Below are 21,507 nucleotides of genomic sequence, written 5' to 3' on the forward strand. Positions count from 1 at the left end.
TCTTTTGTGCTGGGAAAACTGGAAATCCATATGCAACAAAATGAAATTATACCCCTATCTCTCACCATGCACAAAACTCAACTCAAGGGCTGGGGATGTGGCTCAAGCGGTAGCGCGCTCGCCTGGCATGCGTGCGGCCCGGGTTCGATCCTCAGCACCACATACCAACAAAGATGTTGTGTCCGCCGAGAACTAAAAAAAAATAAATATTAAAAAAAAAAATTCTCTCTCTCTCTCTCTCTCTCCTCTCTCACTCTCTCTTAAAAAAAAAAAAAAAAAAAACTCAACTCAAAGTGATCAAGGACCTAGGAATTAAACCAGAGACTCTGCTTCTAATAGAAGAAAAATTAGGCCCTAATCTCCATCATGTTGGATTAGGCCCCAACTTCCTTAATAAGACTCCTATAGTGCAAGAATTAAAACCCAGAATCAATAAATGGGATGGACTCAAACTAAAAAGTTTCTTCTCAGCAAAAGGAACTTAACTTTTTGTATAAAAATAGTATTTCTAGTTTTGTATCTTATTCCTTGCCCCTCCTGTCCCTTTTTGTTGCTGCCCTGATAACCATCCAGGATTCTGGCATCATGACTTTATATATGAAAAAAACAATTCCATGTCGTGATAAAGAAAACAAACAAATGGCATACAGAAAAATAGCCTATGATTCATGCTATTTTGATATCACAAAATATTGAATGTACAACTGGAGTCAAACCTTAAAAAGAAGATTTTAACATCAAATTGTGGTCATCTTTTGAGGATAGGATTATAATAGACTTTAAATTTATTTTGTCTGTTTTAAAGTGACTTCCCTGTTTATATGATCATTATGGCTTTCATTACAAAAACATAAGCCTTTTGAAGAAAAATTTCAAACTCCCTAGTGTAAGTTACAGCACTGCTATTACAACATCTTGAAAAAGCCATTGGAGAGCTGCATGTTCATCAAGGTGAAAGAGAGAACCATGAAATAACAAAGTAATAAATATTTTCATAAGAAGGTAGTTTATATCATTATCTACACATTTTTGTTCTAATAGAATAAGATGATATAATAAGAATTTGGTGCTTCTATAATTATAGGTATCGCAAGGGGTTTGAACTGCAGTCATCTCTTTATTCGGGAATTAACCTTGCAGTTTTGCTGATTGTTGCTGGACAACAATTTGAAACTTCCATGGAACTAAGGAAAATAGGTAATGCTGTTTATTATTGCAGATGTTGATGTTTCATTTATACAAGTTTAGCATTAAAAATTATGTTCAAATAACTAGCAATATATTTCAAAAGAAACAATCAGTTACTACCTGATAGCATACCTGAGACACAGAAGCCAAAGTAAAATGTCCACATGTCCTCTGCTCAAAGGCTTGTGTGATATGACCGAAACTAGAAAGATTTTTTTTCATGACTATTAAAAATTCAAATTCTGAAGGTGTTCGACTGAATAGTTTGTTGGGAAGAAAAGGGAGCTTGGAGAAAATGAACAATTACTGGGATGTTGGCCAGTTCTTCACTGTCAGCATGTTGGCCAATGATGTCGGGAAGGCGGTACAAGCAGCAGAGAGGCTCTTCAAGCTGAAACCTCCAGTCTGGTAAGTCCAGTCTGTGCTTTGTCATCACTCTTCTTAATATCTGATTCACTAGAAGGACTCACAGAACTCAGAAGTGCTGTTATACTCAGTTATGGTTTGCTACGATGAGAGAATATAGATTAAATCAGCAACTGCAAAAAGCACATGGGGAGACCATGTACAAGCTTCCAGTGGAATCATATGGACAGTGCTTAATTCTCCCAGCAGCAATAGAGACAGCATGCTTGCAGCATATCCAGCCAGGAAAACTTACTGAGCCTTGATGTACAGGGTTTTTATTGGAGGTGAATCATGTAGGCATTGAATGTTCATATGATTGATCTTAAGACCTCAGTGTCCAACCCCTCCAGTATTCAAACTCATACAGTGAGTGGCCCAAGGCCTCCACCATGACTCATATTTTTAGCAGAAACTGTGTGACATGGCCCAAGGCTTCAGGGAAACAGGCAGAATACTCCAGAGATTTAGAAGTAATGCCTCAGTATTCAGTCAAAGGCCAGATCTTTTTTTGGAATGAGTAAAATTTGGACAATTGAGGCCTGGTGAGTACCCAAACAAATTGGTTGGAGTCTAGCTGGCTTGCCTTTCTAGGATAGCTCCAGACTTTATCCTCAAAGAGAAAAATAATACTATGATGCTTTTAGCTGAACCATCTCCATTTAGTACTTTGTGAAATATAGTTAATGTTACTGCCTGATAACTATACTTCAAAAAGTTCACTTTGCCTGAAGACAGCAAAGGTATAGGCAGAGTCAAGACTTCATAGCATCAAAATCTACCTGGTCAGAGTCTTAAGTTTTTAAAAAATGAGTTTCAGTTTGGTGATTATTAGTGGTAAAGGGGAGGATGGGGATGGGAGGGAAGTAGGCATACCTATTAGAGGACAACATGAGGGATCCTTGTGGTGATGGAAATCTCTATCTTGACCGTTTGGATGGCAACATTCTGGTTGTGATATTATACTACAGATTTGCAAGATGTTGCCATTGAGGTAAACTGGGTCAAGAATTTATGGGTTCTGTCTGTATTATTTCTTACAACTCCACCTAGATCTAAAATAAAAAGTTTAATTAAAAACAAAAGACAGTGGGTTTGAAAGTTTGCTATTTTGTAATTTTAACTTAAGAACTGCTTGCCTTGGGCTGGGGATGTGGCTCAAGCGGTAGCGCGCTCGCCTGGCATGCGTGCGGCCCGGGTTCGATCCTCAGCACCACATACCAACAAAGATGTTGTGTCCGCCGAGAACTAAAAAATAAATATTAAAAATTCTCTCTCCTCTCTCACTCTCTCTTTAAAAAAAAAAAAGTCTTAAAAAAAAAAAAAAAAGAACTGCTTGCCTTTTTTTTTTTTTTTTACTTGAGGGGATTTCCAGCAATAGCCAGAAAGCTTGATAGCTGAAACACTTTGGCTTTTTGTTGTTTAAGAGTTATAGCATGCTTTCCAGTCACTATGCCTTGGATGCTATGTACTAAAATTGAGGTTTAGGCCAATGTTGGTAAAAAGCCATGTTTTATGATTTTGTTGGACTTACTTATTTTGCCTATTGTTTGGGCTTCTTTTCATTAGTTATATGGTTGCCAAATGATTGTGTATGATATACTGTGACAGAATATGCATTTAAGTAAATAAAGCTTTGGGGTAGATAGTTTTAAAGGGAGTACACGTGAATTCAGTTCTGATTTATGGGGTTTTGTGATTTTTTTTCCCCAGGTATCTGCGATCATTAGTTCAGAACTTGTTATTAATTCGGCGCTTCAAGAAACCCATTATTGAACATTCACCTAGGCAAGAACGGCTCACCTTCTGGTTAGATATAATTTTTGAAGCAACAAATGAAGTTAGTAATGGACTCAGATTTCCAGTAAGTTATGCTAAATTCAATTTTCTTCCTGTCTTCCTTCCTTCCTTCCTTTCTTCCTTTCTTTTCCTGATGCTGGGGATGGAACCCAGGGCCTTGCACATGCTAGGCAAGTTTCCTACCACTGAGCTATGTCCCCAGAACTAAATTCACTTTATAAGATAGACAAAAGAAACTTGGGATTATTATTACCTTAATTATTGAATACTCTAAAGGGAAGAAAACTGTAATTTCATATGTTAGAATAACTACCAATCCTATGCAGAATCATCAAGTGATAGATCAACTCCCTGGGGAAAAGTTGGCTATATCCTCTCAAGTAATGGCTCTCAACTTAGAGTAATTATGTCCTCAAGGGACATTGGCAATGTCTGGAGACATTTTGGGTTGTCACAACTGGGGGAAGAGGTTGTTCTACTGGTCACCAGCATGCTAGAGACCAGGGAGGTTGCTACCCATTCTACAATATACAAGACAGCCCCCACAATAAAAAATATATTTATATCTAGCCCAAACTATCAATAAGGCCAAGGCGGAGAAATCCTGCTCTTAAAAAATATAGTCCTAACAATAGAAACATGGAATTTAAAACTGTCTCCTATTAAGCTTTGGTTTGCCTCCAGTGCCACTGATTAATATTTAAAACTTTATTGAAAAATCAGAATTGCTTTTAGCTTTTGTTTCAATTCTATAGCCATTTATAAAGGTTCATAAGTAAGATATCTAAGTGTCCTGGAAATTGCACTTCAGTAATTATGTTTCATATTTATGCCATGAGATTTTGTGAACATGTTTTTAAGAATTTCATTAAGTGCCTAATAAAAGATGGAGTTGTTGGAAAGGACTGTGATAATTATTTTGTTCCTGCGTAATACATTTTAAAATCTTCTTTTAATTATGAAAATTTCAAATCTGAAAGGTACAAACCCATAATGAAATGGACACTTGTGAAAGCTTTTTGGGGGTTTAGCTGTCTTAAACATATTGCTTTATTTGTTTTGAAGATGTATTCCTACTCCCCGACAACTCTCTCTTTTTCCCTCTCTCCCCACTTCTCCACCTGCCCCCTTTTCTCTCCCTCCTCCTCCTCCTCCTCCTCCTCCTCCTCCTCCTCCTCCTCCCTCTCCTTTACTCTCTTTTTAAAAAAATATTTATTTTTTAGTTGTAGTTGGACACAGTATCTTTATGTGGTACTGAGGATCGAACCCAGGGCCTCGCACGTGCTAGGCGAGCGCTCTACCACTGAGCCACAACCCCAGCCCTCCTTTACTCTCTTAACCAAATAACACCTTACCGATGAAAATGTCACTCACTTTTCATCTCCTTTACAGACTTGGGACCTGCCATCCATTCCTTCTGCTTCTTTATTTCTCTCAAGCTGCAACCTCCTCCCTCTTTCTTTTGTCATCTCCTCAGACAGGTCTTTCTTGGCTGCCATGTCTGAAGAAGTGCCCCTCCCCCTTTGCCTTATTCTCTTTAAGACACTACATGACTTTAGGTTACATAACCTTATCTGGTGCTCTGTCACCCCATTGAATCACAGCCCAGCTATACCCTTGGCTCCTTAAGCCATGCTTAGCATAGTTGGTTTTTGAAGACTATTTGTTGAGTATAAATCTTCCCACTTCCTCTCTGGGTAGGGTCACCTGTTTTAGATTCACATGTCTTATAAGAATCTTCTTATCTTAGGTTCTGGTGATAGAGCCAACCAAAGTCTACCAGCCTTCTTATGTTTCTATCAACAGTGAAGCTGAGGAGAGAACAGTTTCTTTATGGCATGTATCACCCACAGAAATGGTAAGGGAAAAAGTCACAAGCAGTTCTCTTTCTTCTCTATTATTTAATCAAAGATTCAATTTTCAACTAGGAAGAATTTGTGTGTTACAGTTGGAAAGTATAGTTCACCCATGCTCAACTTCTGAAATATAGAACTGTATGAGAAGGTATAATCACAGATGAAAGAAAAGAAGCAGATTTTTTCCCCTTTTTATTTTTAAATATTTTGTATTAATTGTAATTGGACACAATACCTTTATTTTATTTTTATGTGGTGCTAAGGATCAAACCCAGTGCCCCACACGTGCTAGGTGAGTACTCTACCAATGAGCCACAACCCCAGCCCCTGGATTTTTTCCATTTTTATGTATTGTGTATATGCATATATGGGGGAGCATATGTGGGTTTGTAAGTGGACATATATGTGTTTATATGTAATATTTTCAAATATATGACAAGTACAGGTTTTTAAATAGTGAAATCATAAGGAAGTAGATAGGGCATATGCAGAGAAAATCCCTCCATGTTTCTCAGACCTTTTTTCCATTTCTATCCCCATCCCCACCCCCAGTGATTGAGTGGATAACCCTTATCTTTTCTCTAAACTCACTTATATATGTATAATATATATTATACGAGTTTTATTCACAAAGGCATTTTACATTATAGTGTGATCATATAAGCATATACTTATTGCTTTGTAACTTTTAAACTCATGCAAATATCATGGGAAGTTTTTCAGGTAGCACACACAGATCCATCTTGATTCTTTAAGTGTCATATTCCCTGATTTCATGTCATATTGTATATTTTGTGGTCTAGATGAACCTGTTATTTCACCTCATTCTTACTGATGCATATTTAGGTCCCTGATTTTTAACTCTTCTGATGGTATGCTAGTGTGCATCCTATGCTCATGGAAGCATTTCAGAAGCAGAGATTTCCTAGAATTGGACTTTCTGGACCCAAGGGTACATGTATTTAAAACTTTGATAGTTGCTATCAAATTATACCATTCTACTTTGTACTCGTACCAATAGTACACAAGATTACAGAAATGGGGCTGGGGATGTGGCTCAAGCGGTAGCGCGCTTGCTTGGCATGCGTGCGGCCCGGGTTCGATCCTCAGCACCACATACAAAGATGTTGTGTCCGCCAAAAAGTAAATAAATATTAAAAATTAAAAAAAAATTAAAAAAAAAAAAGATTACGGAAATGCTGGCTGGGCTTGATGTTTTGTGGTAATGGTGATATTTTCGTCTCTTTATCTAAAGTACTTCATCAGTTTGTTCTTTCATAAATTTTGCATTTAATAAAGAAACATAGCACCTTTGACAAACACTTTAGATAGATTTATTTGCTGTGCATGTGTTTCCATGGAGCGTGAAAAGACTTCTGCCATTAACTTGGCAAAGAGGATTATTTTTCTTCCTGGAAGCAAGAGTGTGAATGATAATGTTGTAATCAGGTAAAAATAACCAATATCTTCACAAATAACTTGCAACATTAAACAATAAGCAGAGGCTCAATTCATATTAAAAACTCCTTATCAGATCTATTCATGATATCTCAAGTGAGGGCCAATAACCTTGTCCAATATTTAACATTAGACTAATCTTCTTATCATTGAAAATAGTCAGCAGCAATTAGTGAGGACAAGCTAGCATGATGTGCATGTGTTTTTATCCTGCACTCTGTACATTAAATATCTGAGTACAAAAAAAGCATATATTTTTTCAACCTATGATAAAGTGCACATATGGCATTCATACAGATAAATCTCATTTGAAGAATGCACACATCTTTTATTTAATTTGCCTCTTCTTTGGGTATTTTTTCTCTTTTTTATAATATACTAGGGATTGAACCCAGAGGTGGTCTACCACTGAGCTGCATCCCCAGCCCTTTTTTATTTTTTATAAGGTCTTGAGATAGGGTCTTGCTCACTGAGGTGGGCCTCAAACTGGTGATCCTCTTGCCTCAGTCTTTCCTGAGTCACTGGGATTATAGGCATGCACCAGCAAGCCTGGCTTCTTTGGGTATTTTTTTTTTTAACCTGTTGAGCCTCCCTAATCCAAAAACCTGAAATGCTCCAAAATCTGAAGCTTTTTTAACGTCTATGTTCAGAAAGTCTCAGGTTTGGGAACATTTCAGATTTCAGATTTTCAGATCAGGGATGCTCAACCAGTAAAAATCTATGCAAATATTCCAAAATATGAAAAACTGCAAGATCTAAAACACTTCTGGTTTCAAACATTTCAAATAAGAGATATTTGGTCTGTGTAACTTACACACAAAAAGTGCATAAATCATAAATGTAAAGCTTGATAGAGTTTTTACAAGGTGATCACACCTCAGTAGCAGGAGACCTCAGTAGCCCCTGCTCTTGCTGTCTTTGTGGAGACCTCTAAGTGCCATCTCCATGAAGCACCCTGTTCTCAGTTCAGAAAATCCTTTACCAGACACCAACCTTGCTTATTTTCTTTGTATCATTGATACCACTCTCATAAAAGAGAATTTCTAAAATAGGGGTCTGTAATCTCACTCTTTCTTTATATAGATGTAAAGTACCAGATATTTAGATAAATAGTTCCAGAAAAAAACTGATGCTATTAAAGTAACTCTTTATACTTATAAAGCTGAAATGGTTTTGATTTCATGGAATTCTACCAACTCAGCCCACCTCATTTGAAACCTATAATGGTTGCTGACTCTCAATAGAAATTTCCATTGGTACATATAATATCTCACTGGTTTTAAATGTTTTGCTTTGCATATAGTCTGTAATAAGAAATGGAAAAGAATTATATACATAGCAAATGTTAGTTTTCCTTGACTGATGAAATGTTTTCCATAAGTGCTCCTAGTTGTCTGAGAGAAATATAAATTGCCTTTTTCTCTGAGAGGAATCCTTTGAAACATTTGCCTTCATTTACAATTTTGAAATTGTATGGATTGTGAAAAGCAAGCAGATTTGCCTAGAGTGAGATGACATTTTCTACATAGTGTTGCATTTTTTCTCCTGGTAGGCTATGTATGGATAATAAAAAGAGAACACATATACATATATACAACTCCTTGTACCATTGCTTTTAAATTAGATTAAGTTCCTGGTTTATTAGCCAAGAATTCAGAAATTCACTGGAAGCAGGAAGGCAGTAATATGCTAGTAAATGTTGAACAGCCAACTTTCTGGGGATAAAGGCTAATTTTTAGTGTTTATTGATTCCTGTAGTGTAAATACTACCAGGGATCAATTTTAAGCAACCTCAGGCCAACAAAATGGATTTTCCTGTTTAATATTATTTTTTTACACTTGTGATGTATTCATATTGTAGCCTATGGTTTTTCTGAAACTAGAGTTTAGACATTCCATCCAAGGCTTAACCTTGTACAGTTTAAGGGCAAGAAATGGTAATAAAGTAAGAGGATGAAGTTGGTTGTTTTTTTTTTTTTAAGTGTGCTTTGGAGTTTCTGGGAAGATGGCAGAGTAAAGGAGATGACTTTCCAAGTTGCTCTGTGGCATGAGACCAAGGTAGTAGATGCATAGCTTCTCAACAAGGTGGGCAAAAGAGGGTTATGGGAGCCAACCCACCATGGGCAAAGGAGGGGGACTAGAGGAAGCAGCATTTCAGGTGGTGTGGTGGTGTCTTGGTGTGGAGAAATCTAAGATCAAAAACCCTCCCTGAACTTATCTGAACCAAGGGGTGGCAAACTATGCAGGTCCTTGAGAAGGACTCTTGGGTGTTAAATAAGTGAGTACGGTAGTATCTCAGGGAAAGAGGAGCCAGGAGCCACTTTGGGGCAAGCACGCCCACTGTGACATGAATGGGACTTGGTAGATCAGGAAAACACACACACAGAGAAAGCCATAGTGTCCTGGCAGGTGCCTAACAAGGAACCTCGGCAGTGTCTGGTATAACAGAAGAGAAATTGGCTTGGAGTGGACTGTACCTAGGGGGACTTCAGTTATAAGGGCTAAGGGGTGCCTTTGTGTCTGGTGGCTCATATGCTGGCCTGGAAGTCAGAGTAGGTATGAGGTGAATACACTCAGAAACTACACCTGGGAAAGCTGAACTCCTGGGCAAAAGTGGGTACAATCATGGTCACCCTGATCCATGATTGGATTTCTAGGGAAGTAATCAAGAACTAAACCCATGGAAATAATCAAGCTAAAGTCTAGGCTTAGGGGCAGGTCCACCTAGTCTCTCCAAAGAAGGCATCTTTCAACCTAGCCAGGCAAGACCTGAAGGCCAAGTAGGTCCCAGCACCACCTGCTGGATCTCCCCTCACAGAATGCACTGCAGAAGCAGTACCTTGGGTGTGCACAGAAGGGTCAAAATGCAAACTGACTGTACAACTTACCCATCCCATCTCATGCTGGTAAGAAGGGAAATTGAGTCTTATATCAAACAGCCACTATAACTAGTAACTCAGCCACACAATAACAGGAAGGGGTTAACATCCCCCATACCTTGTTCTTTCTATCAGTACTTTACACAAGAATAATTGATAAGACTATTAAAGATAGATATTGACCACCGATTCCAGTCAAATATTTTGACTACTTCAATGGAGCCTTCTAGTCTACACCAAGATATTTTTTTACATATACATATTCTTAAATTAGTTTTTTTTAATGAATGTGTGTGTATTCCCCAAATGTCAATGCACCCAATTACATGGAAGAAATAAATACTCCATGACATTAAATTCCAAATAGACCCCAACATAATAAATAATACCGGGAGATTTCAAAACAACCTTATCACCGATAGATAGGTCATCAAAACAAAAAAATCAACAAAGATATCTCCAACATAAACAACACTATAAATCAAATAGCCCTAACAGACATCTACAGAATATTCCACCCCAAAACAGCTTAAATTTACCTTCTTCTTAGCTGTACTTGGAACTTTTTTATATAGGCCATGAAGCAAATCTTAGCAAATACAAAAAAAGACTGATATAATCCCATGTATCATATCAGATCATAATGGAATGAAGCTAGAAATCAACAGCAAGCAAAACAATAAAAGCCACATAAATGCATGGAGATTGAAAAATACTCTATTAATTGAAGAATGGATCAAAGAAGAAATGAGAACAGAAATCAAGAAATTCTTAGAAATGAACAAGAACGAAGACATATCAAAGTCTCTGGGACAGTATGAAAGCAGTTCTAACGAAAATTTATAGCACTGAGTATCTACATTAAAAAATTAGAGAGATCCCAAATAAATAAGATAATGTTCCACCTCAAGGCCTTAGAAAAAGAAGAACAAACTAACCCCCAAACCAGTAGAAGACAGGAAATAATTAAGATTTGAGCTGAAATCAATGAAAATGAAAATAAGAAAATGATATACAAGATCAATGTAGCAAAGAGTTGGTTCTTGGAAAAGATAAATAAAGTTGACATAATCATAGCCAAACTAACCAAAAGAAAGAATGAGAAGAAGCAAATCAACAAGATTAGGGATGAAAAAGGAGATATCCCACATATCCCTCTGAAATCCTGAGGATTATCAGATCCTATTTTGAAAATTTATACTCCAATAGACTGGAGAGTCTCTGGAAGACATGGACAAATTTCTTGACACATATGACCTGCCCAAATTGAACAGGAAGATATAGAAATCCAATATAAAGTAATGAAATAGAAACAGCAATTAAAATCTTTCCAAAAAGGAAAAGCCCTGGACCTGATGGCTTCTCAGCTGAGTTCTACTAGACCTTTGTGAAAGACTGGTGTCAATTCTTCTGTAAATTATTCCATGAAGTTGAAGGAGAGGGAATACTCCCAAATACTTTTTATGAAGCTAATATAACCATACCAAAACCAGGCAACGACATTTCAAGGAAAGAAAACTATAGACTGATATCCCTGATGAACATAGATGCAAAAATCCTAAATAAAATATTAGCAAACCACATTCAAAAACATCACGAAGATAATATATCATGATCAAGTGGGTTTCATTCCAGAGTTGCAAGTTTGGTTGAACATATGCAAATCAATAAGTGTGACTCATCACTTAAACAGAATTAAGAACAAAAAGCATATGATCATCTCAGTAGATACAAAAAAAACCTCTGATAAAATCCAACACCCATTCATGTTAAAAAATGTTGGAGAAACTAGGGATCAAAGGAACTTAACTTCAACATCATAAGGGCCACTTACGACAAACCCAAAGCCAACATCAAACTAAATGGAGAAAAACTAAAAGCATTTCCAAGTAAATCCAGGAACAAGCTAAGGCTGTCCACTTTCACCACTCCTATTCAATATAGTCCTTGAAACATTAGACAGAGCAATCAGGCAAGAAAAGGAAATCAAAGGTATACAAAGAAGAAAAGAAGAAGTCAAAGTATCTCTGTTTTCCAATGATATGATCCTCTATCTAGAAGATCTAAAAAAACTCCACCAGAAGACTTTTAGAGTTTATACATGAATTTAACAAAGTAGCAGGGTACAAGATCAATACCCATTAATCAATTGCTTTTCTATACTCCAACAGTGATTCAGTCAAAGAAGAAATCAGAAAAACCATCCCACTCACAATAACCTTAAAATAAAAGACTTGGGAATTAATCTAACCAATGAGCTAAAAGAGCTCTACAGTGAAAAATCATAGAACACCAAAGAAATAAATAAAAGAAGACCTTAGAAAATGGAAAGATATCTCATGTTCTTGCATGGGCAGAATTAATATTGTCAAAATGGCCATAATACCAAAAGCAATATACAGATTCAATGCAATCCCCATTAAAATACCAACGACATTCTTCACCGAATTAGAAAAAAATCTTAAATTCATTTGGAATAAAAAGAGATCAAGAATAGCCAAAGTAATACTAAGCAAGAAAAGTGAAGCAGGACTTCGCTTCACAATATATGATCTGAAATCATACTACAGAGTATGTAATAACAAAAACAGTATGGTATTGGCACCAAAATAGAAATGAAGACCAATGGAATAAAATAGAAGACACAGAGACAAACCCATAAACCTATAGCCATCTGATATTTGACAAGGATGTCAAAAATATGTCATGCAGAAAAGACTGCCTTTTAACAAATGGTGCTGGGAAAACTGGATAGCTATATGTAGAAAAATGAAATCAGACCCCTATCTTTCACCCTGCACAAAACTCAAATCAAAATGGAATTAGGCCAGAAACCTTAAAACTGCTAGAAGAAAACATAGGGTCAACACTCCATCATATAGGTGCTGGTGCAGACTTCATTAACAAGACCCCTCAAAGCACAAGAAAAACAACAATCAATAAGTGGGATGCCATTAAACTAAAAGTTTCTGCACAGCTAAGGAAATGATTAAAAGCATGGAGAGAGAGCCTAGAGAACGGAGAAAGTCTGGCCAGCTACTCCTACAAAAGGAGATTAATATCCAGAATATGCAAAGAACTCAAAAACCTTACCATGCCCCTCGCAAATAACCCAATCAATAAATGGACAAAGGAACTGAACAGGAACTTCTCAATAGAAGAAACACAAAAGGCCAATAAATACATGAAAAAAAAATATTCAACATCTCTATTAATCAGGAAACGCAAATCAAAACTACACTGATTTCTTCTTACTCCAGTCAGAATGGCAATGATCAAGAATAGAAACAACAATATATGCTGGTGAGATTGTGGGGAGAAAAAACACTTGTACATTGTTGGTGGGACTACAGACTAGTATAACCACTCTGGGAAGCAGTTTGAAGATTTCTCAAAAAACTAGGGATGGAACCCTCATATGACCCAACTATCCCACTCCTGGGTATTTTCCCCAAAGATCTAAAATTGGCATGCTATAGTGATACAGCCACATCATTGTTTATAGCAACACAATTCACAATAGCGAATGCATAGTATCAATCCAGATGTCTGTCAATAGATGAATAGATTATGAAATTGCAATCACACACACACACACACACACACACACACACACACAATGGAGTTCTACTTAGCTACTAAAAAGAACAAAATTATCACATTTACCCATAAATGGATAGAAAGGGAGAATATCATACTAAGTGAAATTAGCCAAACTCAGAAACTCAAAAGGTTTTCTCATATGTGGAAGCTAGAGTGAAATAAAGGAAAGGTGGAGGGAAGGATAAAGTTACAGAATGAACCAATAAAATACAAATTAATAGATGAGCGAAAAGAAGTCTAGCATATAGACTAGAGGAAGAAGAGGAGGAGGGGCAGGATGGGAGGGAAAAGGAAAAGTGGGGGTCATGAACAGAAATTGATTTCTATGTATGAATGAGTTGTTGGGATGAACCCAGCTACTATGTATGACCATAAAGCTCTAATAAAAATAAATAAATAGATAATAAAGTGCACTTTGGAGGTGAGCATGGGTGGTGCATGTCAGCAACTTGGGAAATTGAGGATTGCAAGTTCAAGCCCAGCCTCAGCAATTAAGCAAGGTCCTAAGCAATTTTAGCAAAACCCTGTCTCAAAATAAAAAGTAAAAACAAAGACTGGGGATGTTGCTCAGTGGTGAAACACCCCTGGGTTCAATCCCTGGTACCTATCTCCCAAGAAAGTACATTTTGGTACAGTTTTTCTATTAGTCATGATAGGCCAGATGCTAAAACAAATAGCTCCTAAACCTCAACATCTTGATAAAAGTTTGTCTATGCCTCATGTCATATCTGGGTTGGCAGGGTCCCCCTTCCATCTTGAAGTGGCTGGTGAAAGAGAAAGTAGAGGATTTTTGTGGAGGTTTTTATGCATCACACCTACAAGTAGTACTCTTACTCCTGCTCACATCTCATTGGTCAGAACTCTGCCACATGGCCCCATGTACCTGCAAGGGAGGATGGGAAATGTTGTTTAGCTGTGTGCCCAGGGAGAAAAGGAAATGAAGATTAATGAACACTGAACAATATTAACCATAGTCTTACTTCTCCAAACATTTTTTGCAAGACACTCAACTTAGATGGATGATTCTCAAACCTGTTTTAGAGTTTGCCTGCTATGTTAATAGAATATGAAAGACCATTTATTATGTATTTATTGTATGCTTATTATTTATATCTCAAATTATTTATTTCAAGTTTGTATTTCACTAAACTGGATTAGAGATACAGATAGATTTTTTTTCACAGCTCTCAAAAGTTTATTTCCCATTTACACAACTATGCAAAGTTGGAGCTGAGTTGGTTCCAAGCACAGATAGATTTTTATAATACATTAGAAAATATTTCAGGTGTTCCAAGTTATGCAAAGTATATTGCTCTAAACTCTAACCACTATTGAAAATAAAGTAGTAGAAATGATTGACTATAGTATGAAACTAAAACTGATCTTTTAATTTGGAAAAAACCAAGCTATGGACTTCTGTCTTTGATACTTGCAGAAACAAATCCATGAATGGAATTTTGCAGCCTCTTCAATTAAAGGAATAAGGTAAGAACATAAAAGAAAATGTAACTATTATTTTAATACACATAATAGTGAATGTTTGATGCACTTTAAGGTTACCACTTATTCATGAGTTGTGATGTTCTTATTTTTAAGGGAACCCAAAATAAACTATTTTCTATTTTGTTGCCCTGCCTGAGGTCCATAATGTGCTGCTAGTAAAAATCTCTTGGATTATTATAGTGGCTTTTCTCCTATCCAGCAGAAGAAACTCTTGTCTCAAACTTAAATAAGTTATATTCAAGTACTCAGATCAATCCAGGAGTTATTTGCTAATAGCACTTGCGTGGGATCTCCTGGACAGAGCAATGAAACCAGGGATATTGTTATTAGGGAAGGAGTGAGGTAGTGTACTCCAGGGAGAAGTGTGGCTCTTGCTTTTTTATTCAGGAATGGTGACCATTTGTGTTTTTTTCCCAAGCAGCAATAACACACCTCTGCTGCATTTATCACCCTGCCAGCATTTTGAAGGGTGGGAATAGTTCTGAAGTGGATATGAGTTCTAGTCCCTTTGTTGTGTGATGTTGGGAAAACACCCAACCTCTTTAGGTTCCATTTTCTTCACTATTTTTACCAAATCCAAGAACTTGGACTAGAACTTTTTGTCCTCTCTTTGATTCTATGACTACCTCAGGCCACTAAATAAGTCTCCAGTTATCTCTGGTCACACTATAATTCTGTCCTGAGCACATTAGGGCTTCAACTGGAATAATGATTACATCACTTTTGAGGGAGGGAAATAATTTAAATACACAGTAGTACATTTGGATAATATTACCCAGAAAACCCAATGTAACCCAAATATGTTAAAGATTTTCAAAACTATATTACTCAGTAATGAAGCTGTAGAAGAATATGTAGGTGAGGACCTTCTGTTTGTACCTTTTTTTTAGTCACTCTGGATTGATGCTGTTTCAACCCATTATTTGTCATGTCATCTATATCATGAAAAATGGTCTAAGTTTTGTACTCAGTAGGAATTGACTTAGAAGGGACCAGATGAAGTGGCTTTATTTGAAGAGCTAATTGTGGAAGAGAATCTAGCCTGATTCTTCATAGTGCCACCTGGCAGGGTGAGAGCCATTTTGGAGGCTTTGGCCCAATGTGGGTAATGAACTTTCTAACAGTGAGATCTGTCAGCAAATGGAGTGTAGTGACATTCTGTTGCTGGATATGTTCAGGCAAGCTGAATATTATGTTTGAGGTGCTGTGGAGTTGGATCCACACTTGGTTGGAAATGAACCAGAGAATATTTAAAGACCTTTCTTGAACTAAGATGAAATGTTTATTTCTGTTAACCTTGTGTGACCACTAATACTGTGTCCTGATATTTTCCAAGTTTAGAAATTCCTTTGATACCACAGTAAATGACTTTATAAATACCTTGCCTGTCTTTGTGTGTGTGATTCTAAACTCCTAGAGGACAAGGGACGATGGTTTTTACCCTTTTCTGCTCTGCTTAGCACTGAGTATAGAAGAAGTTCTTGATACACATTGGTAAAAGTCAGTTGTAAATGCGAACTCAAACACAAACGAGATAAAGTTCTCTGGTATTTAAATTTCATAGAGAAATAAAAGGCAAAATGTGGGGTTTGTGTTAAAAGATTAATGAATCAGGAATTTGTGAAGTGAAAGAAAATCTGTTACTAGATTTTCTCAAAAGTTTAAAATTGGTGTCACAACTTACATACAAGCATTCTTATGTTTTGCAATTTTACAGCCTATCTAAGTTTGATGAACGGTGTTGTTTTCTTTATGTCCATGATAACTCTGATGACTTTCAAATCTACTTTTCCACTGAAGACCAGTGTAGTAGGTGAGTTATAGCTGACTCAGCTATTTGCAATCTATTGATGGTAAATAATTGTTGAAGGGTCTTTGCTGTGAAGATGTTTGTTTGCTCTATTGTCTTCTTGAAATTTTAATTTACAGAAAATGATCATACTGCTTTGAGATGTAATATACATACCTCACAACCATTTATTTAAAGTGTACAACTCAATTTTTAGTATATTTATAATTTGACAACCACCATCACAATGTAATTTTAGAATTTTTCATCACCCCCAAAAGAAGCCCAGTATGCATTAGCAATCACTCCCCATTTTCTCCCCAACCTCACCCACATAACCCTAGCCCTATGCAACCTTTCTTTCTAACTCTGTGAATTTGCCTGTTTTGGACATTTCATATACATTGAGTCATATAATATATGGTCTTTGGTGACTGACTTCTTCCATTTAGCATAGTGTTTCCAAGGTTCATTGATATTGTAGCATATATCATTACTTTGTTGTTTGTGTCTGAATAATATTTCATTGTATGAATATGCCACATTTTATTTATCTGTTCATCAGTTGACAGGCATTTGGTTTGCTTCCACTTTGGGGCTATTATGAATTTTGCTTCTATGAACATTTCATTTTCAAGTTTTTGTGTGGACATATCAAAATGTTGGATCTTATGGGAATTTTGTGTTTAACCTTTTGAGGAACTGCCAGACTGTTTCCCTGTTAACATTCTCATCAGTAGTGTATGATGGTTCCAATTCCTCCACATCCTTGCCAATGCTTGTTATTGTCTGTGCTTTTGATTATAGCCATTCTGGTGGGTGTGACGTAGAATCTCATTGTGGTTTTAATTTGCATTTATCTAATGACTAGTGATATGAGTATATTTTCTTGTGCTTTTGGACCATTTACATATCTTCTTTGAAGAAATAGCTATTCAAATCATTTGCCCAATTTTTAAAGCTCACTTTTTTTTTTTTTTTAGTTGAAACCAGGGGACAGTTTACCACTGAGCTACATCCCTGGCCCTATTTTTTATTTTTTATTTTGAGACAGGGTCTCACTAAGTTGCTTAGGGTCTCACAAAGTTACTGAGGCTAGCCTTGAACTTGCAATCCTCCTACCTCAGACTCCCAAGTTGCTGGGATTACAGGTGTGTGCCACTACATCTGGCAAAGTTCACGTCTTTTACTTATATGTATGTTTTGCCCAGAATTCCCCAGTGTAACCCTTTATTACATTTATTTTACATTTTGTCTATATGCATATGATGTTTTTTACTGAACTGGTCAGGAGCAAGTTGTAGACATAATGCTGCATTACCTCTAAATACTTCAGCATATTTCCTAAAAAAAAGGGGGGGGGGAATGTTTACTTATGTAATTATAGTAGTTACCTAATCATACTGTATAAGATTGATATGGTACTATAATCTAGAAGCCATTTTCAAGTTTTATTTATTGTCTCCCTAATACCTTTTATGGTAAAATAAGACTTTTTCCTGGCCCACATTCTAATCCACAATCATATAACATTTACTTGCCATGTCTGTATACTCTCCTTTCATCTGAAAGAGATTATCATTAGTCTTTGTCTTTTTTAATACTTTCAAAGAGTGCAGGTAATATGTTTGCAGTCCTTTGATTTGAATTTGTTTGCTGTTTGCTTATCAGTATATTCATGTTATGTATTTGGGGCAGGAATACCACAAAAGTAATGCTGTGTCTTTCCCAGTGCCTCATATCAGGGGATACACAATATTTTTGTGTCATTTCTGGTGATGTTAATTTGGGTCAACAAGTAAAAGTGATGTTTGCCATGTTTCTCCAAATTTTGTCTATTTTTAATTGGGCTATTTGTCTCTAAATTATTGAATTTTAAGAGTTTTTTTTTATATACAATCCATACAAGTCCCTTTTTAGATATGGTTTGCAAATACTTGATTCCATTCTGTGGATTGTCTTGTTGAAAAACTTGCAGCACAGAAGTTTTTAATTTTGAAGTTCATTTTATCATTTTTTCTTTTGTCAGTTGTACTTTTAGTTCATATTTAGGAATGCTTTGCCTAACACAAGGTGTTCTATGATTTTTGTATTTTCTTCCAAGAGGTTTATAGTTTTAGTTGTTACATTTAGAGATAATCCATTTTAATATAGTGTGAGGTAGGGGACCCAGCTTCATTCTTTTGCTTGTGGATATGTGATTCTCCAAGTACTATTGGTTGAACATACTATTTGTCCTCCATTAAGTGGTCTTGGCACTCTTAGAAAATCAGTTGGCTGTAAATGTTTAATTCTATTCCACTAATCTATGTATCATTCCTTTGGGAAGTACCACACTTTCTTGATTAGTGTAGTTTTGTAGGAAGCTGTAAAATCAGGAAAAATGAGTCCTTCAACTTTATTCTTATTTTTTAAGATTGTTTTGTTATCCTTTTATTAGAAAATGTACCTTTATAACTGTCATTCAGTACTCAGTGCCTTTTTTGTTTTACTTTTTTTTTTTTTTTAGATCACACATCTTGATTGATTGATTTTGGATTATTTTTTTCTCCTTTATTCCCATTTACTTACATTTTTTTCTTTTTCCATATTTTTGTTGGTTCATTATAATTACATATAAGGGTGGATTCCTTGTTACATATTCATATATGCACATGATGTAACAATATAATTTGGTCAGTATCATTCCCCAGTATTTCTCCTTTCCGTTCCTTCTTCCTTTCCCTGGTTTGTCATTTTAATAATTTTTAATTGGGGTATAATATACAGTAAGTAAAGTGTATAAAGTGCACTTAAGTATAAGTTAGATAAATTTTTACATATATCTACACCCATGTATCCATCTCCCATATCAGTGCCCCAAAAGGTGCCTTGTGCCCCTTTCTAGCCATTAAACCCCCTTCAATGATAAGTATTTTTGATTTCTATCATCAGTTTTGCCCATTCATGACCTTCAAATAAAGAAAATTATTCAGACTCTTTTTATTTCTCCCTTCTTTCCTTTAATAGCCATGAGATTCAGCCATGATGTATGTATCTGTTCATTCTTTTTATTTCTCATGGTGTTCCATTATGTGAATGTACAACCATTTATTTGTTCTCCTATTGATGAACATTTGGATTATTTCTAGTTGTGGCTCTTATGAATAAAACTTGAATGAATATTCTTACACATGCCTTTTGGTGAAAATATACATTAAATTCTGTTGGGCATATACCTAGGAGTGGATTACTTGGTTTTAGGATAGCTTTATATTTAGCTTTGATTAATTAGTTTTCCAAAATGGTCTCATGAATTTATACTCCCCAAAGTAAGGTATGAGAGTTGCTTAACAACAATTAACAATAAATATAATTCTAAGAATTTTGGTTATTTTGGTGAGTACATAGCATGTGTCTCCTAAGAAGCCTGACTTTGGGTTTCCCCATATTCAAATACTAGAAGAAAAGGTGACATGTTAGTTATAAAAATGAATGTTTTATGGTCTTGCAGAAATTCTCCTAAAGCATGTACTGTTCCTCCTTACCATCTTTTTTAAAAAATATCTTTATTTTATTTATTTATTTTTATGTAGTGCTGAGGATCGAACCCCGGACCTCACACTTGCTAGGCAAGTGCTGTACCACTGAGCCACAACCCCAGCCCCTCCTTACCGTCTTATGAGAGAATTATGAATAAAAATGTTCTACTGGATCAAGATCACTTTTATGCAAATAAACTATTACACAAGTCTAAGTGGCTGATATGGTTCTACAGCATTTGTGAGAAAAACATGGGTAGTAGTTGATCTTAGGCTTAATCTTTGTCAATGAATATTATGGCATTTTCTTCCCTTGTTCAAGATCTTATATCTTATTGAGAATTGGCCTGTCTACAATTTGGAAGGGGTTGATTTTGCTGTCCTTAGCACTGATTAAGTCACCTCTGCAATACTGATTGTAGAACCAAATATTAAAAGAGTAATACAGGGACATATTTGAAGGATGTCCAGTTAGTGGAGAAACTCCCAAATGAGTTGTAGGGGAAACCATAAGAGAATAAAAAGGAAAGTCTTATAGGGATATGATAGAAGTAATGTAGAAAATAATTCTTCTTAAATGTTTTTCTAATTTTATTTTTAACTGATACATAAAAAAATATATTTATTTGTGGGCTACCATGTGATGTTTTGAAAACGTATGCATTTTGTAATGTTCAAATCAGAGTAAATGAATATATCTCCTCAAACAATTATCATTTATTTATGATAAAAACATTCCAAATCCTTTCTTCTAGCTTTAAAGAAAATAAAAGGCTTCATTATTATCTATAGACATCCTACTGTACAGTAGAACACCAGAACTTCTTTCTCCTATCTAACAGTAACTTAGTACCCATAATTAGCTTTCCCTATCCCTCCCTCCCTGCTGCTCTCCCTATCCTCTGGTAATTATCACTCTACCCTCAACTGACATCAATTTGTCAGAGACATCTGCACTATTCACAATAACCAAGAAATGGAAACAACCTAAGTGTCCATACGCTGATAAGTGGCTAAAGATATGTGGTACATATACCCAAAGGGGGTTAACTCTAATCTGTGGAGTACCCACATAAAAGTAGTCTTCAGGTCAATAAAAGGGGAATATTTCTCATTGAGTTCTCAGATTGAGCTGCCTTTGGGAGATAATGGGTTCTCTGTTGCTAGATAATGGCTACTCTGATGCTCAAGCATTAGTTGACCAACCAGTTGGTAGAGGTACTGTACAGAGAGCATTCAAGTATCACATGGGATAACCTATAGAGTACCATGTCAAATCAAGGAGTAGATTGATTGTTCCATGACTTATTATATAAGTTTGTTTTATATTTAAGTACAGCTTAATATAATGAGACTAAGTTAAACAATAGTGGTCCTTACTGGCAGCATCTTTGTGACATTTGCTGTTCTAGGTTTTGCTTTTTGGTGAAAGAGATGCTAACCAATGCAGCCGGCAGTACAGTGGAGCTAGAAGGAGAGGCTGATGGAGACACCTTAGAGGTGAG

General features: G+C 36.1%; 1 protein-coding gene across 1 annotated transcript in view; it reads left to right on the forward strand.

Annotated features, from left to right (window-relative positions):
• The window catches only part of Map3k15 (mitogen-activated protein kinase kinase kinase 15), a 114,602-nt gene that overhangs the window by 64,544 nt on the left and 28,551 nt on the right, over window positions 1-21,507 (forward strand). Inside the window, exons 8-14 of the mRNA XM_026405447.2 lie at window positions 1,085-1,197; window positions 1,437-1,596; window positions 3,307-3,457; window positions 5,144-5,251; window positions 14,625-14,674; window positions 16,410-16,505; window positions 21,415-21,502. Of these exons, the coding sequence (XP_026261232.2) occupies window positions 1,085-1,197; window positions 1,437-1,596; window positions 3,307-3,457; window positions 5,144-5,251; window positions 14,625-14,674; window positions 16,410-16,505; window positions 21,415-21,502 (766 nt within the window). The remainder of the gene's footprint in view (window positions 1-1,084; window positions 1,198-1,436; window positions 1,597-3,306; window positions 3,458-5,143; window positions 5,252-14,624; window positions 14,675-16,409; window positions 16,506-21,414; window positions 21,503-21,507) is intronic.

Source organism: Urocitellus parryii, chromosome X (genome assembly GCF_045843805.1).
Source record: "Urocitellus parryii isolate mUroPar1 chromosome X, mUroPar1.hap1, whole genome shotgun sequence".
NCBI classification, from domain to species: Eukaryota; Metazoa; Chordata; class Mammalia; order Rodentia; family Sciuridae; genus Urocitellus; species Urocitellus parryii.